The 15,573-nt window shown below is 58.2% G+C and overlaps 1 protein-coding gene across 2 annotated transcripts in view; it reads left to right on the forward strand.

Annotated features, from left to right (window-relative positions):
• Positions 1–15,573, forward strand: part of PRKCB (protein kinase C beta) — a 91,284-nt gene that overhangs the window by 65,650 nt on the left and 10,061 nt on the right. For both annotated transcript variants that reach the window (XM_041401815.1, XM_041401814.1), the window contains exons 10-16: positions 670–843; positions 4,279–4,370; positions 5,525–5,587; positions 7,037–7,175; positions 9,428–9,508; positions 9,751–9,858; positions 12,055–12,195. In XM_041401815.1, the coding sequence (XP_041257749.1) occupies positions 670–843; positions 4,279–4,370; positions 5,525–5,587; positions 7,037–7,175; positions 9,428–9,508; positions 9,751–9,858; positions 12,055–12,195 (798 nt within the window). The remainder of the gene's footprint in view (positions 1–669; positions 844–4,278; positions 4,371–5,524; positions 5,588–7,036; positions 7,176–9,427; positions 9,509–9,750; positions 9,859–12,054; positions 12,196–15,573) is intronic.

Below are 15,573 nucleotides of genomic sequence, written 5' to 3' on the forward strand. Positions count from 1 at the left end.
GAACCAAAGCTTGCTTTCAGAGTGGCTTTATTCTGGCAGCCCGAGGAGCAGCTTAGGCTGATGGAGTGTGCTGGGTCAGGCAGGGGAGCCTCGCTGGGCTGATGGGATTAACCCGAGGGATTTGCACCAGCAGAAGCAGTGAATCCCATTTTGTGCAATAAATGAGCCTGCACATGGGTGGCACTGGCTGGAAATGGGAGCTTGGGTGGGTTCTGCTGGCTGAGAGGTCCTTGGCTGGGTGATGAACCAGCACGGGGTGGGGTTTGCTCTCTGCTCTGGAGACAGAGAAAATCATGGGGGTTTTTCTTGCTATTCACTAGAGACTAACTCTTTTCCACTTTGTAATCTGCTGGACTCTGTGTTCAGCCTCTTGCCACCCTCCCCAGGGCTGGTGACACTCTGAGGGTGCCACACCAGCCCCTGACTCGGGGGTGAGGGGTGCTGGAGGGTGAGCTGGGCTCAGGTACCACCAAACCCCTTGGGCTGGGCTCCTGGGGGCCGTGAGGGAGGAGATGTGTTAGCCCTTGGACTGAGAGTCCCTGACTGCTTTTGGGAGCAGCCCTGGCAGCTGTGTGCGGTTTGGCAGCCGCAGGGTGAGCCGCAGCCGGGGCTGTTTCAGCTCAGGGCTCTGCAGACCCGTGCTTCCATGCTGTGCTGTGCCTCGTGCAGGTGATGCTGGCAGAGAGGAAGGGCACGGACGAGCTGTACGCCGTGAAGATCCTGAAGAAGGACGTGGTGATCCAGGACGACGACGTGGAGTGCACCATGGTGGAGAAGCGCGTGCTGGCGCTCTCGGGGAAGCCTCCCTTCCTCACCCAGCTCCACTCCTGCTTCCAGACCATGGTAAGGGCTGCTGCCACAGCTGGCCCACCCAGGGCGTGCTGGGCTGGGCACGCTGAGCACCGGGAGCCTGACACTCTGGGAAGTGGGTTGGAATGGTGTCCAAGGCCAGGCTGGGTGGGCTTGGAGCAGCCTGGGACAGTGGGAGGTGTCCCTGCCCAAGGCAGGGGTGGTACTGGATGGGATTTAAGGTCCCTTCCACCCCAAACCATTCCAGGTTTTATATTCTCTGTACATCACTGCACTTGCCAAAGCAGCTGTGTGTTCTCTGCCTCGGCAGCCTCACACCTTCACTGGCAAAAGTGCCTCCAGGACCAAAACGTGTGTGTGACATGAGAGTGCCATGTACAGCAGCTGCAGCCTGAGATGTGTTCAGCAGGGAGCTGCTGGTGACATCAGAGGTGGCTTCCCAGCCCCTCAGGAGCCCCCAGCCCACAATGTCCCTTATGGCTCAGTAGCAAGTGCTGCACTTTTCCTCAGGACTCATTCCTCTGATCAGAGCCCCGAGCAAAGGGAGAGACCTAAACCAAACTGCAGGAAATCCACTTTTCCACGGGTGTGTGGTTGGGTTTGTATGACTCAGGAGTGGAGAGGGGGACAGGGGACCTTCAGTACAATCCTCGAGCAGTGAATGGGAATGTCCAGGTGCACGTCATGGGAGCCAGCAGAGGGAATCAGCAGAGTCCTTTAGAACGACGACAATGCTTTCCAGGAGGATTACATTTTAATATTGTCCCAGAAATTTCATTTACCAAACACATCGGGTGTATTTAAAGCCTGCAGCCCGGCTTTGCAGCACAGCAATCAGAATGTGGCAGGAGCAGCTCCTTCACACAGCATCTCCCTGGCATCTGAAGTGAGTCAGCGCGGGATTATTCCTGGCAGACCTATAGTGGCTTAATAGTAATCGTATTTGTAATGTAATCAAAATGTATAGCAGGCTGTATTATCAAACTCTGGCAGAAAGCACTTTGATTTCTGGGAGCACAGGCCAGAGCACAATTCTCCACCGGGGCTGTTGGCTCAGCAGCTCTGGGAGAGAGAAAAGCCCCAAATCTGCCTCCTGAAGAAACAGGGAAGATGAGCAAGGGGAGAGCTCGTGCATGGGGCTGGAGGGGGAGAGGTGCCAGTGCTGGGGGATCTGAAAGGCTCAGAGCTCTGGGAGGGGGTGAGGGGGGTCCCTGGCTGTCCCCAGGTGAGCTGTGCCTTTGCTGTGACCTCTGGGGCACGGCAGTGAAGGGCACAGCAGCCACAGCCACACTGAGATGATAAATCACACAATCCTGGAATGGTTTGGGTTGGAAGGGACCTTGAACATCATCCATGGGCAGGGACACCTCCCACTGTCCCAGGCTGCTCCAAGCCCTGTCCAGCCTGGCCTTGGGCACTGCCAGGGATGCAGGGTCAGCCACAGCTGCTCTGGGCACCCTGTGCCAGGGCCTGCCCACCCTCCCAGGGAGGAATTTCTCCCTAATATCTAGCACGGAGTGGACGGCAGCGTGGCTGTTCTGGCTCTGCCTCCTGTTCCCAGCGTGCAGCCAGGCAGGGGATGGAGCAGTGGATTAGAAGGGCACTGACAGGAGCCCTGGCAGTGCCACCCTGGCTGCCCGGGGACAGGGGAGTGTCACCAGCTCCGTGCCAGGCTCTGCAGTGCATTTCCACCTGCGTGCTGCTCAGCAGGTTGGATGCTCCAGCCTTGGCCAGCCTTGGTGGCACGGGCAGAGCCAGGACAGCTCGGTGCCTGTCCCCGTGGGCAGCCGTGCCATCTGCCTGCCTTAGTCACGGCACGGCTCTGCTGGGCACCAGCTCCCTTCCCCACCCAGAGGAGGGGGGCTCAGCTCCCGCTTTTAGAGCTCAGCTGGCTGCTTCAAGAGCCCGTCTTTTTAATGTTCTTCCTCCCTGAAGCAGATCGATATATTTAGGAGGCAGCTGCAGCCCAGCCCGGCGCTGCTCCGCTCTGCCGTGGCGGTGCCTGCTCAAGGTGACATTGCCACACGTGGCTCCCCACGGGGCTGGCCAGGGCTGTCCTCCTCTCAGGGGGTGCTCCCGAGTCCCCAGGCTGCTGAAAAGCTGAATTCCCTCTCCATCCCATCGGTGCTACGTGTGCCACACACAGCCCCATCGCCCCTGTGCTCTGTGTCCCATCTCCTGGGACTGCCCCGCAGCTGGAGGCTGTGCTGGGGCAGCAGCTGCTGAGCCCAGCTCCTCTGGGTGGGCACTGCCAGGCTAGGAATGCCCTGTGGGTGCTGAGCCCAGCTCCTCTGGGTGGGCACTGCCAGGCTAGGAATGCCCTGTGGGTGCTGAACCCCATTGCTCTGGGTGGGCAGTGCCAGGCTGGGAATGCCCTGTGGGTGTTGAACCCCATTGCTCTGGTTGGGCACTGCCAGGCTGGGAAATGCCCTGTGGATGCTGAGCCCCATTCCTCTGGGTGGGCTGGGAAATGCCCTGAGGGTGCTGCCCCCAGTTTCTCCCATACCCCTGGGTATGGCAGTGCTCCAGCTGCATCTCCTGAGGGCTCCCTGTCCTTCCTGTCTGCAAAGCAGGGCAAGGCTGATTTAAGGAGGAAATGAGCAACGAGGAGTTTTTTATTACGTAACACTGCCAACCTGCAGCTCCCGCAGTGCTCCAGCCTCTGTGTCCCTCCTGCCCTCTGTGGGTGGCATGGGGCAGCCTGGGTTGTCACTGGGCTCATGCATGGAGGGCCCAGGGCACTGCAGACCTTGTCCCCAGTCCCTCTCCAGCTCTCCTGGAGCCCCTTCAGGCCCTGCAAGGGGCTCTGAGCTCTCCCTGGAGCCTCCTCCTGCCCAGGTGAGCACCCCCAGCTCTCCCAGGCTGGCTGCAGCCCTGGAGCAGCTCCATGGCCTCCTCTGGACCCCCTTAACCCCATGGGAACCTGGCCAGAGGGACCCCTGAGAGCGGGCTGGAAGGAGTGAGGAGAGGGGAGCAGCCCCCTCCTGCCTCCCCTGCGAGCTGTGCACCCCCAGCACTGCCATCCTGGCAGGGGCACACGCCCCTCCTGGGGCCTGGCCGAGTCCTGGTGGCCGTGGATGGAGTTTGGTCCCCTTGGGAACTGCTCCTGTCTGCCCTGCATCCCCTGGCTGAAGCCGTGGAGAGCCTGGGGAAATGCCAGCAGGGGCCTGCAGAGCAGCTCTGGAAATGGCTTCTGTCAGGAAGAGCAAATGTACTCCTGGGAAGTGAAAAACCTCTGGTCTAGGGATGCCCCCGCTTGCCTTCTCCAGTGGATCTGTGTGCAGAGGGCAGAGCTGCAGTCCTGGGCATTCCCAAGGATTTAGTGCTGGTATGGACAGCAGCCCCTGGGGAGGGCAGGGACGATGGCTGTGTGTGCCTGGAATTACAGAGCTCCAGTCCCTTGTTCCTGTCTCTGAGCCCTGCAGACTCTGATAATCCTGTTGCTCATTGCCCGCTCTGTTCCTCCAGGACCGCCTGTACTTCGTGATGGAGTACGTGAATGGTGGGGACTTGATGTACCAGATCCAGCAGGTCGGGAGGTTCAAGGAGCCCCACGCTGTGTAAGTGCAGTGCTTTGGCACCTTTGGGCTAGGTGTGGGTGCACCTGTGTCAGGGGCTGCCAACAGAGCTCCTGGGCAGAAATCAGGGAATGGGAAGATGCGCAAGAACTCTCTGTCTGATGCTGGTGCCTCCACCTCACCCTTGGGGTACATTGTACCTGTGAGCAGTGGACTGTCTCTGAGCCCTGCAGACTCTGATAATCCTGTTGCTCATTGCCCGCTCTGTTCCTCCAGGACCGCCTGTACTTCGTGATGGAGTACGTGAATGGTGGGGACTTGATGTACCAGATCCAGCAGGTCGGGAGGTTCAAGGAGCCCCACGCTGTGTAAGTGCAGTGCTTTGGCACCTTTGGGCTAGGTGTGGGTGCACCTGTGTCAGGGGCTGCCAACAGAGCTCCTGGGCAGAAATCAGGAATGGGAAGATGCGCAAGAAGTCTGATGCTGGTGCCTCCACCTCACCCTTGGGGTACATTGTACCTGTGAGCAGTGGAGTGAAATAGATAAATTTGGGTAGGTAAGGGCACAAGGCAGGGAGGTGTGGAGCTTCCTGGGAGACACCAGGCCTCTGCTCTGCCTGGTCCTTTCCCAGGGGACGACAGGGATGTTGGGTGTTGGCTCCTCTGCCAGGGTGGCCAAGACAAGTGTTAGCTGGGGGCTCTTGGCTCCTGTTCCTTGCGAGCTGGGCAGAGCAGGATGTGTTCCTGAGAGCCTTCAGATGCTCACAGAAAACCCACAAACGCTGAGCACAGCCTGGTGGGCTGAACTGGTGTCTGGGAGCACTCAGACCCAGAATATGCCCAAGGGCATGTGGGCAGTACCTGCTGCCCCCAGAGCAGGGCTGAACTGGTGTCTGGGAGTGTTCAGACCCAGAATATGCCCAAGGGCATGTGGCAGTACCTGCTGCCCCCAGAGCAGGGCTGAACTGGTGTCTGGGAGTGCTCAGACCCAGAATATGCCCAAGGGCATGTGGCAGTACCTGCTGCCCCCAGAGCAGGGATGACTCCTGGGTGATCCTCCTCTGGAATTTCCCTGCCCTGGCTGCCTTGTTTTTCGGTCACATCTGCCTGGCGCGTTTCCTTCGCTGCCACCCTGTTGGCAAGGTTTCCATTGATCTCCTGCAATTATCAGTCTTCCTTTTAAACCTCCTCTTTCAGATTCTACGCAGCAGAAATAGCCATCGGGCTCTTCTTCCTGCAGAGCAAAGGCATCATTTATCGGTAGGTGAGCTCGTTCCTCCCCTTCCCTCCCTCCCCTGAGCTCCACCAAGAGCCAGAGCCGTGGGCAGAGCGCTGCCCCAGGGTCCTGCTCTGCCCCCAGCCCCCTGCCCGTGCCATGGATGGGGTCTGGCAGATAGCCACAGGCAGAATAACAGCATCCTTAAGGCTGGAAAGGACCTGTGGGATCACTGAGCCATCCACACGTGATGTGTCCCAAAAGGGAGCTGGGAGCTGCAGGGTGCCCCTGGTTTGGGAGGAGCTCCTGCTTTACCCCTGTTCATGGGAAGGCAGCTGCCCCTGTTCCATGTGTTCCTCTCCACACAGCACAAATGCTCTCTGGCAGCCTGCAGCAGCTCCAAGCCCACGTTTGGCTGCAGGGCCCTGCTCTCTTACCATGACCACTTGTTCCCAGCTCTGCCGTGCCACCCTGTCACTTCTGCCTCAGCCACTGAGGCTTCTCTGCCATTCCCAATACAGCACCCAGAGGTAGCTGGGTCCCTGCCACGTGCAGGACCAGGCTCACAGGCTGCTGGTTGAGCTCTGAAACCAGTGTTCACTGCTCTTCCCTGCCTGGGAGAGTTCCCAGAGCGCAGGGTGGAGCAGAGCATCCTGATGAGTGTCAGACACCATTAAGAGCTCTGTAAAGGGAGATGCCAGCAGTGCTGCTGGAGTCAGGAGATGCTAAAGATGAAAGAAGTGGAACAAACTTGACGTGAGGGCTGGTTCTTGCCATCAGCTGCTGCAGAGAGATTCTAGGTCTGTTGGTCCCCAGTGGCTCTGCTTCCTTCCTTCCTCGGAATCCGAATCCCAGCTCAGGTTCGTCTGCCTTTGGCCTGTCAGGGTTCTGAGCACTGACATGATAATTAGAAAATACAGCCTTGAACCCGGCCAGAATGTATAAACTGCACCAGAATACCCAGTGTTTGCTACAGAGGTGTCCTTGAGGCTGGAGCATCCACCTCTGGAGTGGTGGCTGGAGGCTGGGATTCAGATCCAGGGATCTGTGGTTGGATCCACCTCTCCAGAGGAGCAGAGCTCCTGGGGGCTGGGTACCACAAACAGGTATTCTGGGGCTCAGGAGCAGAGGGAAACACAGCTGGTTTGTATTTCAGGGGGCAGAGCACAGGTGAGGCAGGTACTTGTGCTGAGTCGGTGCTTCTCCATCGTGAGAGCTCCAAGCGCACTTTGATTTTCACAGGAGTGAAAGAAAAAAAATCAATTAAATCGGTCTCCTGCCAGATGAGTGCTTTCCATCGCACACTTCAAAGCACTGTGCCCAGCACAGCATTCCTGTGGGTTAAAAGCAACATCAACACTCCATCCTGACAGATCTCTGAGTTATTTTCACTCGTTTCCCCAAACGTTTTCCTACAAAGGGTGTGAGACGCGGGTGGGGCGCAGCCGCAGCGTTGTGGGCATTGTTTGTCACGGTCTGCTCTCGCCCTGCAGGGACCTGAAGCTGGACAATGTCATGCTGGACAGCGAGGGGCACATAAAGATCGCCGACTTTGGCATGTGCAAGGAGAACATCTGGGACGGGGTGACCACCAAGACCTTCTGTGGCACCCCGGACTACATCGCGCCCGAGGTACGGACGGCGCGGCGCGGCGGCCGATGCTCCCCGCGCTCCCTCTGCTCCTCCCCTGGGCTCCCCTGGCTTTGGGCAGCTCTCCAGCTGAAACAGGGGCCTTCAGGAGTCCACCATCAGCCTGCAAAGTTCATGCCCTCGGCACTGTGCGTCCCCACGTCCCCCTCAGGGAGCAGGGATGCTGGATCTGCCTCCCTGTCGTGCTGCGCGCTGCTTCCACCTCAAAGAGCAGCACATCCTGCTCTCCCTGCGGTGGGATTTCCTCGCTGGGGGTTTTCCCACGTCCATCCTGTGCCTGTTCTGTCCTTGGCATGCTCAGACCCTCTGCAGGTTGCTCCCTTGCTCCTGGAAATGACAAACCCAGGGGCTCAGCTCTGCCCCTCACTCTGTGGGATAGAAGCTTCCAGCACAACGTGACCAGTGAGAAGCAGGCAGTTATCAGTGGATAGTATTTCCATGTGGAGTGGAAATCCTTGGATCTCTCCAGCTCACTGTTTGCAGTCAGGGGCCAGGTGTCTGATGGGGAGAGACTCCCCATCCATGGCTTAGATCCCCACAAAATGATTTGCATTTAGTTACTAGTGATGTGACAGAGTCACACATGACACTGCCATGAAGTGCTGTATGGGCACAGTTTAATGCCAGACTTGTGAAACTCAGAGTAATTATTCTCAAATGTCTCTTCCCTTCTCTTAAAAGTATCCCTCTGAACTCTTGTCACTCTGCTGAATTAGCAATGGTGAAGTTAATATTTATTCATTTAAATGTTTCAGAGAAAGAGACTCTCTTTGCTAGGACATCAGTGCACTTGTGTGCTAAACCACAGTGTGTGTGCTGCACCCAGTGAGGTTTCCCATTATTGGATCCAACGTGTGCTCCATCCCTCATCCCACCAGGATTAATTCTGGTGGTGTTGGTGCAGAGCTTGTGACTGTGGGTGATTAATGTTCCTTCAAAGCAGGACAAATGACCAGCTCTCCATGTGTTTGCCCAAGTGTTTTCAAGTTAACTCTTATTTTCTTCTCCTTGCTTTAATTTGTCTTTTTCCAAAAGAAGAACGGCAAATGGGAAATTAGGATGCAAATCACTTTGGCACCCAGGAAAGGCACTAAAGCCTGCTGCCCGTGGGTCCCAGAGAGGATCCACTGCCCGGGGAGCAGCAGTGAGGCTGTGTGGCCATGCTGCTGTGGCCACGCTCCAGCCTGGGCCCTTGTGCTGCTCTGTGCCTGCTCCTTCAGCGAGCTGCAACGCGTGGCTGCAGGGTAAAACTGTCCTGCCATTTGCTTCACCCATTTCTGGGCCTTTTGCTGCTCCAAGCAGGGCAGCAGGTGACAGGGACAGCCTGCACAGCGCCCTGTGTGATTCCCTCTGAACAAAGCTGCTCGTCACCTGTGTCACCTGTGTCACCTGTGTCACCTGCAGGGCTGTGTCACCCACTGGGCTGTGTCACGTGCAGGGCTCTGTCACCCACCAGGCCGTGTCACCTGCAGGGCTCTGTAACCCACTGGGCTGTGTCACGTGCAGGGCTCTGTCACCCACTGGGCTGGGTCACGTGCAGGGCTCTGTCACCCACTGGGCTGGGTCACGTGCAGGGCTCTGTCACCCACTGGGCTGGGTCACGTGCAGGGCTCTGTCACCCCCCAGGCCGTGTCACCTGCAGGGCTGTGTCACCCGCTGGGCTGTGTCACCTGCCAGCCTGTGTCACCTGCAGGGCTCTGTCACCCACCAGCCTGTGTCACCCACCACCAGCCTGTGTCACCCGCCGGGCTGTGTCACCTGCAGGGCTGTGACCTTCCCAAACCAGCAGTGGGGGACTGCACGGGCAGGGGTCACCTGCAGGGCTCTGTAACCCACTGGGCTGTGTCACCTGCAGGGCTGTGTCACCCACTGGGCTGTGTCACCCGCCGGGCTGTGTCACCCGCCAGGCTGTGTCACCTGCAGGGCTGTGACCTTCCCAAACCAGCAGTGGGGGACTGCACGGGCAGGGGATTTCTTTTAAAAGCCTTTTCCTCTGAAAGGCCTGTGAGGTGTGAGATGCTCCCACCCCAATTCCCCATGCTGCTGGTAGAGAGCCAGGGCTGGGACTCGGGGTCCCTCAGGGAGGGGTCTCAGTGCTGAAGGGTGTCCCAGGGAGTACCCCTGACCCCTGCAGCTGGGGGTGGCTTTGCCTGTGTCAGAGCTGGCTGTCACGCTGCTGTTTCTGGTACAAACTGTTACTGTGCTGTAATTTTGGTTGCTGCTGTCCTTTGCAGATCATTGCCTACCAGCCCTACGGGAAGTCGGTGGATTGGTGGGCGTTCGGAGTGCTGCTCTATGAGATGCTGGCTGGCCAGGTGACTGAGTTTGTCTCCTCTGGGCCGGGTCCGTTGTGAGCACGGGCTGCTGTGGGATTTGCCACGCTCGGCACGTGGGTGGGCAGCTCCCTGAGCTGGGGTGACGCTGCTCTGGGGACTGCAGGGACAGGACTGTGTCACTGTGTGGCACGCCCGGGGCTGGCTCCAGGCCAAGGAGCAGAGCAGCCCCAGGAGCTTTGGGATCCAGGAAGGCCCCTGAAGCTGTGTCTGCTTGGCTCCAGGCCCCCTTTGAGGGAGAGGATGAAGACGAGCTCTTCCAGTCCATCATGGAGCACAACGTCGCCTACCCCAAGTCCATGTCCAAGGAGGCCGTGGCCATCTGCAAAGGGGTAAGGGCTGGCCTGGGTCCTCTGCTGGGCTGGGGGAGGGTGGGGAGTGGCAGCCTGCAGCCCTGGGGTCCAGCCCACCCACTGCTCCCAGCATGGCCAGGGTCTGGCACCCTTGGGCTCTGGTGCCTGTGCCCGCCAGGGCTAAAGCCACAGCTCGTGCACTGTGTGTGTGTACTAAACCGAGGGAAAAATAACACCTGCATCCTCCCCGTGCCCCTAGACTGAGCAGAAATACAGCTGGGGCTGGGGCTGGGGCTGGCCTGGGGACAGGGGAGGGCCAGGAGAGAGCTGGAGGGTGGGAAGGGAGGGCTCCTGCCCAGACACCCTGTGCCCCGTCAGCTGAGGACAGGGCAGCTCTGGGAGCCTTTGCCTGCAATGAAAAATGATGCTCAGGGAAAATGGATGTGATTCCCAAGCAGTTTTCCTAAGATCAGAGCCAAAACCTTCATCCTTCCACTTAGCTGTGATAAGTTGCCCTTCAGGACAACCTGAAGCTCTGCTGGTGTCTCCATGAGGTCAGGGCAGCATTTTCATTATCCTGTCTCTTAATTTGCACTGAAGCTCTGCCTTGCCCAGCATGCCAAGCTGGGCTCTCCATGGACTGGGCCTAGGCCCGACTTAATTGCAGTCTGAGTTAATTTGGGATGTGATGGATAAAGGCTGGCGAGGCCCTGATGTTGTTCTGTGTGCCTGGGACTGAGCCTCATCTCACCCCCCAGTGCCACACACCGCTATAAATAAGTGTTTGTGTAGGAATTTCAGAAATGTTTGCTTATAATAGTTAATATTGAAAATATCTGAATGTTCTCTATCTCAAAATAGAGTTTCTATCTCCAAGTGACACATCCTGCGCTTCACGCTCCCACTGCGGCATTTCAGAGCCTTTCCTGCCGTTGCCAGGATTCTGAGCTGCTGGGAGAGAGGAATGTTCACTTGTCCCGTGGGGAAAAGCTGCTGCAGGGGTTCCCACCTGGATGGGGCACGGGGAGGGGGTGTTTGCAGCAGGGCTTTCCAGGGAGGTGCTGCCTCGTGAAGCTGCTCTCCGGCACTCTCCAGCTGCAGATGCTGCCACAGCTGGGGCCAGGGATGTGGAGCTGTTTGCTCACAGAGCAGTTGGTGGCTCTGCTCTCACCTTGTATTTCTTGGAGGTTTTTTTTGTCTTTTCAGGGTTTTGGGTTTGTTTTTTTTTTTTTTGTTTTTTGGTTTTTTTTGGTGGTTTTTTTTTTTGTTTGTTTGTTTGTTTGTTTTTTGGGTTTTTTTTTTCCCCAGGGTTTCCCTCATTTTCAGTGCTGTTAAAGATCAGCTTTCCTGAGCAAGTTTGTTTTGTGCCCTGGGGGTGGCAGGGCTGATCTCTACCCACGAGTGGTGGGAGGTGTCCCCAGCTGGAGCACTGGCACCTCCTGTCCCCTCTGGGGGTCTCACAGACCCCCAGCCCTGGGACACAGAGCCAGGCTTGCTGCAGCCCTGGCAGCAGGGTGAATTTTCCTGCTTTTGATAAACAGTGCTTTTGCTCATATTTTCCATCCTTATCAAGGTCTTGTGGATCTCTGGGATCTCCATCTGATCTCTGGCCAGGGCTCAAACCCTGCCCCAGGATATTAATGTTGTACAGCTGCCTGTGGTTCCCGGGCCCTTTCCCTTACTGAGCCAGTGAAGAGGAGAAGTTTAGATGATAAACAACATTAATGGACTGTTTGTGCTTTTTTCCTCCAAATTGACTCTCTCATTAAAATCCACCTCGTGTTTGCTCCGGAGGTGAGGGGCTCTGCTTCCAGGGCTGATGGCAGATTTGGAGGGCAGATTGTCCCTCCTAAAGGGGCAGTGAGGTTTACAGTTCACTCTGCAGATGTTTGTGCCAAACTTCTCAGCTGCCCTGCTGCAGCCAGGTGCTGGGGGAGCCCTGCCAGCCCCCGGGGGTGTTCCTTGGCAGAGCAGTTTCATTCCCAGACGGAAAGGGGCCATGCCCATCCTGCCAGTGCTCATGTAGCTGCCATCTGCACAGTCTGCTCTTGTAAAGCATTGTCACCTTCCCTGTCCCTGAGTCACTCCAGCTCCTTGCTCAGCGTCCTCTCCTTGGAGCCCCAAAGGCGTCTGGAGGAGGTGGGACCTGCTGGGGGTGTCCAGCTGGAAACTCAGCTCCGAGGGGACATTCTGGGGAGCAGTGGGACACGCTGTGACCGTTCCCTGCCTCCCCAGCTGATGACCAAGCACCCTGCCAAGCGCCTGGGCTGCGGCCCCGAGGGGGAGCGGGACATCAAGGAGCACGCCTTCTTCCGCTACATCGACTGGGACAAGCTGGAGCGCAAGGAGATCCAGCCCCCCTTCAAGCCAAAGGCTGTAAGTGTGCTGTGGGCCCCTGTCCCTGTGCTGGGGGCCCCTGTCCCTGTGCTGAGTGTCCCTGTCCCACTGCTGTGTCCCCTGTCCCACTGCTGGGTCCCTGCAGTGTCCCCTCACTGTTCCACTGCTGTGTCCCCTCACTGTCCCACTGCCAGGCGCCCCAGTGTCCCACTGCTGTGTCCTCCCCTGTCCCACTGCCAGGGAGCCTCCGTGGCCTCTCCCACCCTGGCTGGGTGCTGCTGGCCCTGGAGGTCCCTGTCCCCTTGGAGGGTGGTGTTCCCTGGCACCTGGCACGTGCCACAGCCCTGCTGGGCCAGGAGCAGTCCCTGATGCCGGTCCCAGCTCTGGCTTGCAGGGCTGGGAGCTCCACACCTTCAGTTCCTGGGGCCCTTTGTGTTGCAGCCTGTCTGTTTTGTCATCCCAGGTCTGTCGGGCTGTTGGGTTTTTCCTCCCTTTTTCTCAGGTCTTTTCTTTAACCCCACCTGAATTCCAACTGCCGGCTCAGCTCAGTGTGCCCGGCTGGGCAGTGGAGCTGGATTTCACCACAGCTTCTCTGCAGGGTGGAGGGAGGCTGGAGCCTGGCTCTGCAGCCCGGGGATGCTGCTGCTGCTCAGCCCTGCCTGGCTCTGCCGGGGGATGAGCTGGGAGTGCAGCCTGGGGCCATGGGCAAAGCCGGGTGGAGGGGGCAGCAACTGGAAACTGTTTGTCAAAAAGCACAGCAATGCCTGAGTGCTCCTGGGCCAGCTGTATGTGCAGTGACACCTGTCCCTGTGACACCAGGGCTGGGATGACACCAGGGCAGGGGTGACACCAGGGCAGGGGTGACACCAGGGCTGGGATGACACCAGGGCACGGGTGCAGCCTGGATCCCTGTGTGGGTGTCCCTGCCCGTGGTGCTGCTCTGTGTCCCCAAACTCTGCATGGCCCCGTGCTCTCCCTGCCCTTGTGTGCTGCAGCAGCAGGGATGTCCCTCCCTGGGGACGGGCAGGGTCACAGCAGTGTCTGGGTGTCTCTGTGCTGCTCCAGCCCTCCAGGACAGTTCTCGTGCTCCCCTGGGTGCTGCTGGCTGCAGTGCCTGCTGGGCTCTGGTGTTTCACAGAGCTGAGCCCACGCTGACTCTGCTCTCGTGGCTGTGTTTGTGTCAGCCATTGTGGGGCCATTCCTCAGTGCATCCTCCCAGGGCAGCTCAGAGCCCAGCAATGCTCCGTGTGTTCCCTGCAGCCTGCCTGTCCCTGTGCCATAACAACCTTCTGCACCTCTGCTTTTCTCTGCTTTACAGACACCCTGCTCGTGTCCTTTCCTTGGTGCTTGGAAAAGCTCTGCTTTCAGGGACAGCATGGAGTGGGAGCTCCTTTGGTGGAGGGAGCTCGGTGCCTTCAGCTCTGCTCTCTCTCTGTGCCTCTCTGCTCCAGCAGGTTTTTCCCTCCCACAGCTCTTTCCTGGCAGATCCAAGTGGAATGAAACACCCCTGGAGTGGCTGGGCAGCACCAGGGGGGCTGGCCTGGAGAGCTGCCCCTGGCCCTGGGGCTGCCCTGCCGTGTTTGGGGCTGATGTTTGCATTTCAGGCAGATGTTTTTCCCCAGGTTCATGCTGGCAGCGCTGCCTTTGCAGGGAGCTCGTGGGTGCTGTCCTTGGGGCACTCCCAGTCTGAGCTGTGCCCACCTCAGAGGGGCAATGTCCTGCTCTCCCTCCTGCCCGGGGGTGGGGAGACATGGGATGGGCAGCACAGGAGCCTGGGTTGTGCCTGCTTGCCTTTCCCTGGCAGGGAAGGGAACCTCCAGGGCGCTGGACCCTGCAGGAGCAGCATTGCTGGGAAAGCTGTAACTTTGGTGTGGAAGTGTCTGGGGCTGTTTGTGCCCCACGATTCGCTGGCTGGGGGTGGGTCTGACCCTTGTGCCCGGGGTGCTGAGGTACAGGGGGCATCCAGGAGCTGTGGAGGGGTCCTGGACCACACCTGGATTCACTGAAGGGGCACCCTGGGGTTATTCTGCACAAGTGCTGTCTCCTTAATCCATGGCTTCTGCCATCTCCCACCTCTGTGTCCATTTTCCAGTGAAGCTGCTGCTGTGTCCCCTCCTCCCGTCTCTTCCTGAGCAGGTCCCCAGTGTCACTGCCTGCCCTGGGCAGGGCAGAGCGTGGGTGCTGGGTGCTTTACAGTGAAAAACAGCTGAATTCCATCAAAAGCGCTTTCTTACCGCTCTGCTGCTTTAAACCGTGCAAATTCTGTCCTGTTTTGAATGTCTCCTTCCTTTAGAAATCCCTCTGACACCAGCCCTGGGGAGGGGGGCTCTAAGCTGCTGGCTGTCGCTTCACCCAGCGGCTGGCGCCCGGAAAATTCCCTGTTTGATAGGACAGGGAGATTAACAGCAGCTGATTTGGGATTTAGGGAGGATTAAGACAACTCAGGTACCTGCTGATAGCTGATATTTCTCCAGCAGTGCTGGAAGAAGCTGTTTCTTTGGAGCCAGCCGTGAGCACGGAGCAGCAGGGATGGCAGTGGGGCTTGGACACTGCACGGAGCATTTGGGGGTGACAGGGGACATGTGGCCCCGTGTTTGTGACCTGTGATTGCCCTGCTGGCCGCACCAGGGCCAAGTGCTGCTGCACAGGGGCTTGGTGCTGGCCTGGCTCTTCACCTTGGCTTAAGTCTATTTTGTTTTCCTTTTTGTTTTTTTCGTAGTTAGCATCTGTAAAGGTCAGGCTGCAGTAATTGTCTGTGTCCAGAGCTTCAAAATAAGGAACAAGATGCAAACGAGGGCTGGGAGTCAGCCCCCAGCTGTCCCATGCCCAGCCCTGGGGGCAGAGCCCCATCCAGATTGTGCCCAGGCTCATCCTGCTTCCCTGGGCTGTGCTTGGTGTGAGCTGGGGCTCCTCAGCCCCCCTGTCCCACCGAGCCCCCTTTGCTCTGTGCCTCTGCTGCAGCCCCAAACCCTCTGGCCACGTTCCTGTGGTTCTGTGGCCCCTCTGCAGTTTGGGGTGGGGGCACAGGGGCGTGCAGGGGGTCCTGGGGGGGCTCTCGGTGACTGGGGAGGGGTCCACACCCCTCCCCAAGGCTCCATCAGTTCCCACCCCCAGCCAGGGGAGGCTCCAGCCTGTGCCTGGCCGGAGCTCGGAGCCAATTCCTCAATTCCCAGGAGCTGCTGTGTTGCTTTGTGCTTGATTAACCTTTATCACAGAGTCAGGAACAAGACAGATCAGGGGCTGCCTTGTCTTTGGTGCTTCTGACGTGGGGCTCTGCTTGGCTGCTCCCTGCTCTGGCTGGTGCATAACAATTCCTTTCCTGGGTCTGCAGTTACCCTGGGAGTGTATTTACACTTCCCTGCTCTCCCTGTCTCTCGTTGAGATAATTATTGTTTTTGGTATCTAATTACTCCTTTA

Source organism: Onychostruthus taczanowskii, unplaced genomic scaffold (assembly GCF_017590055.1).
Source record: "Onychostruthus taczanowskii isolate IOZ18803 unplaced genomic scaffold, ASM1759005v1 scaffold19, whole genome shotgun sequence".
NCBI lineage: Eukaryota > Metazoa > Chordata > Aves > Passeriformes > Passeridae > Onychostruthus > Onychostruthus taczanowskii.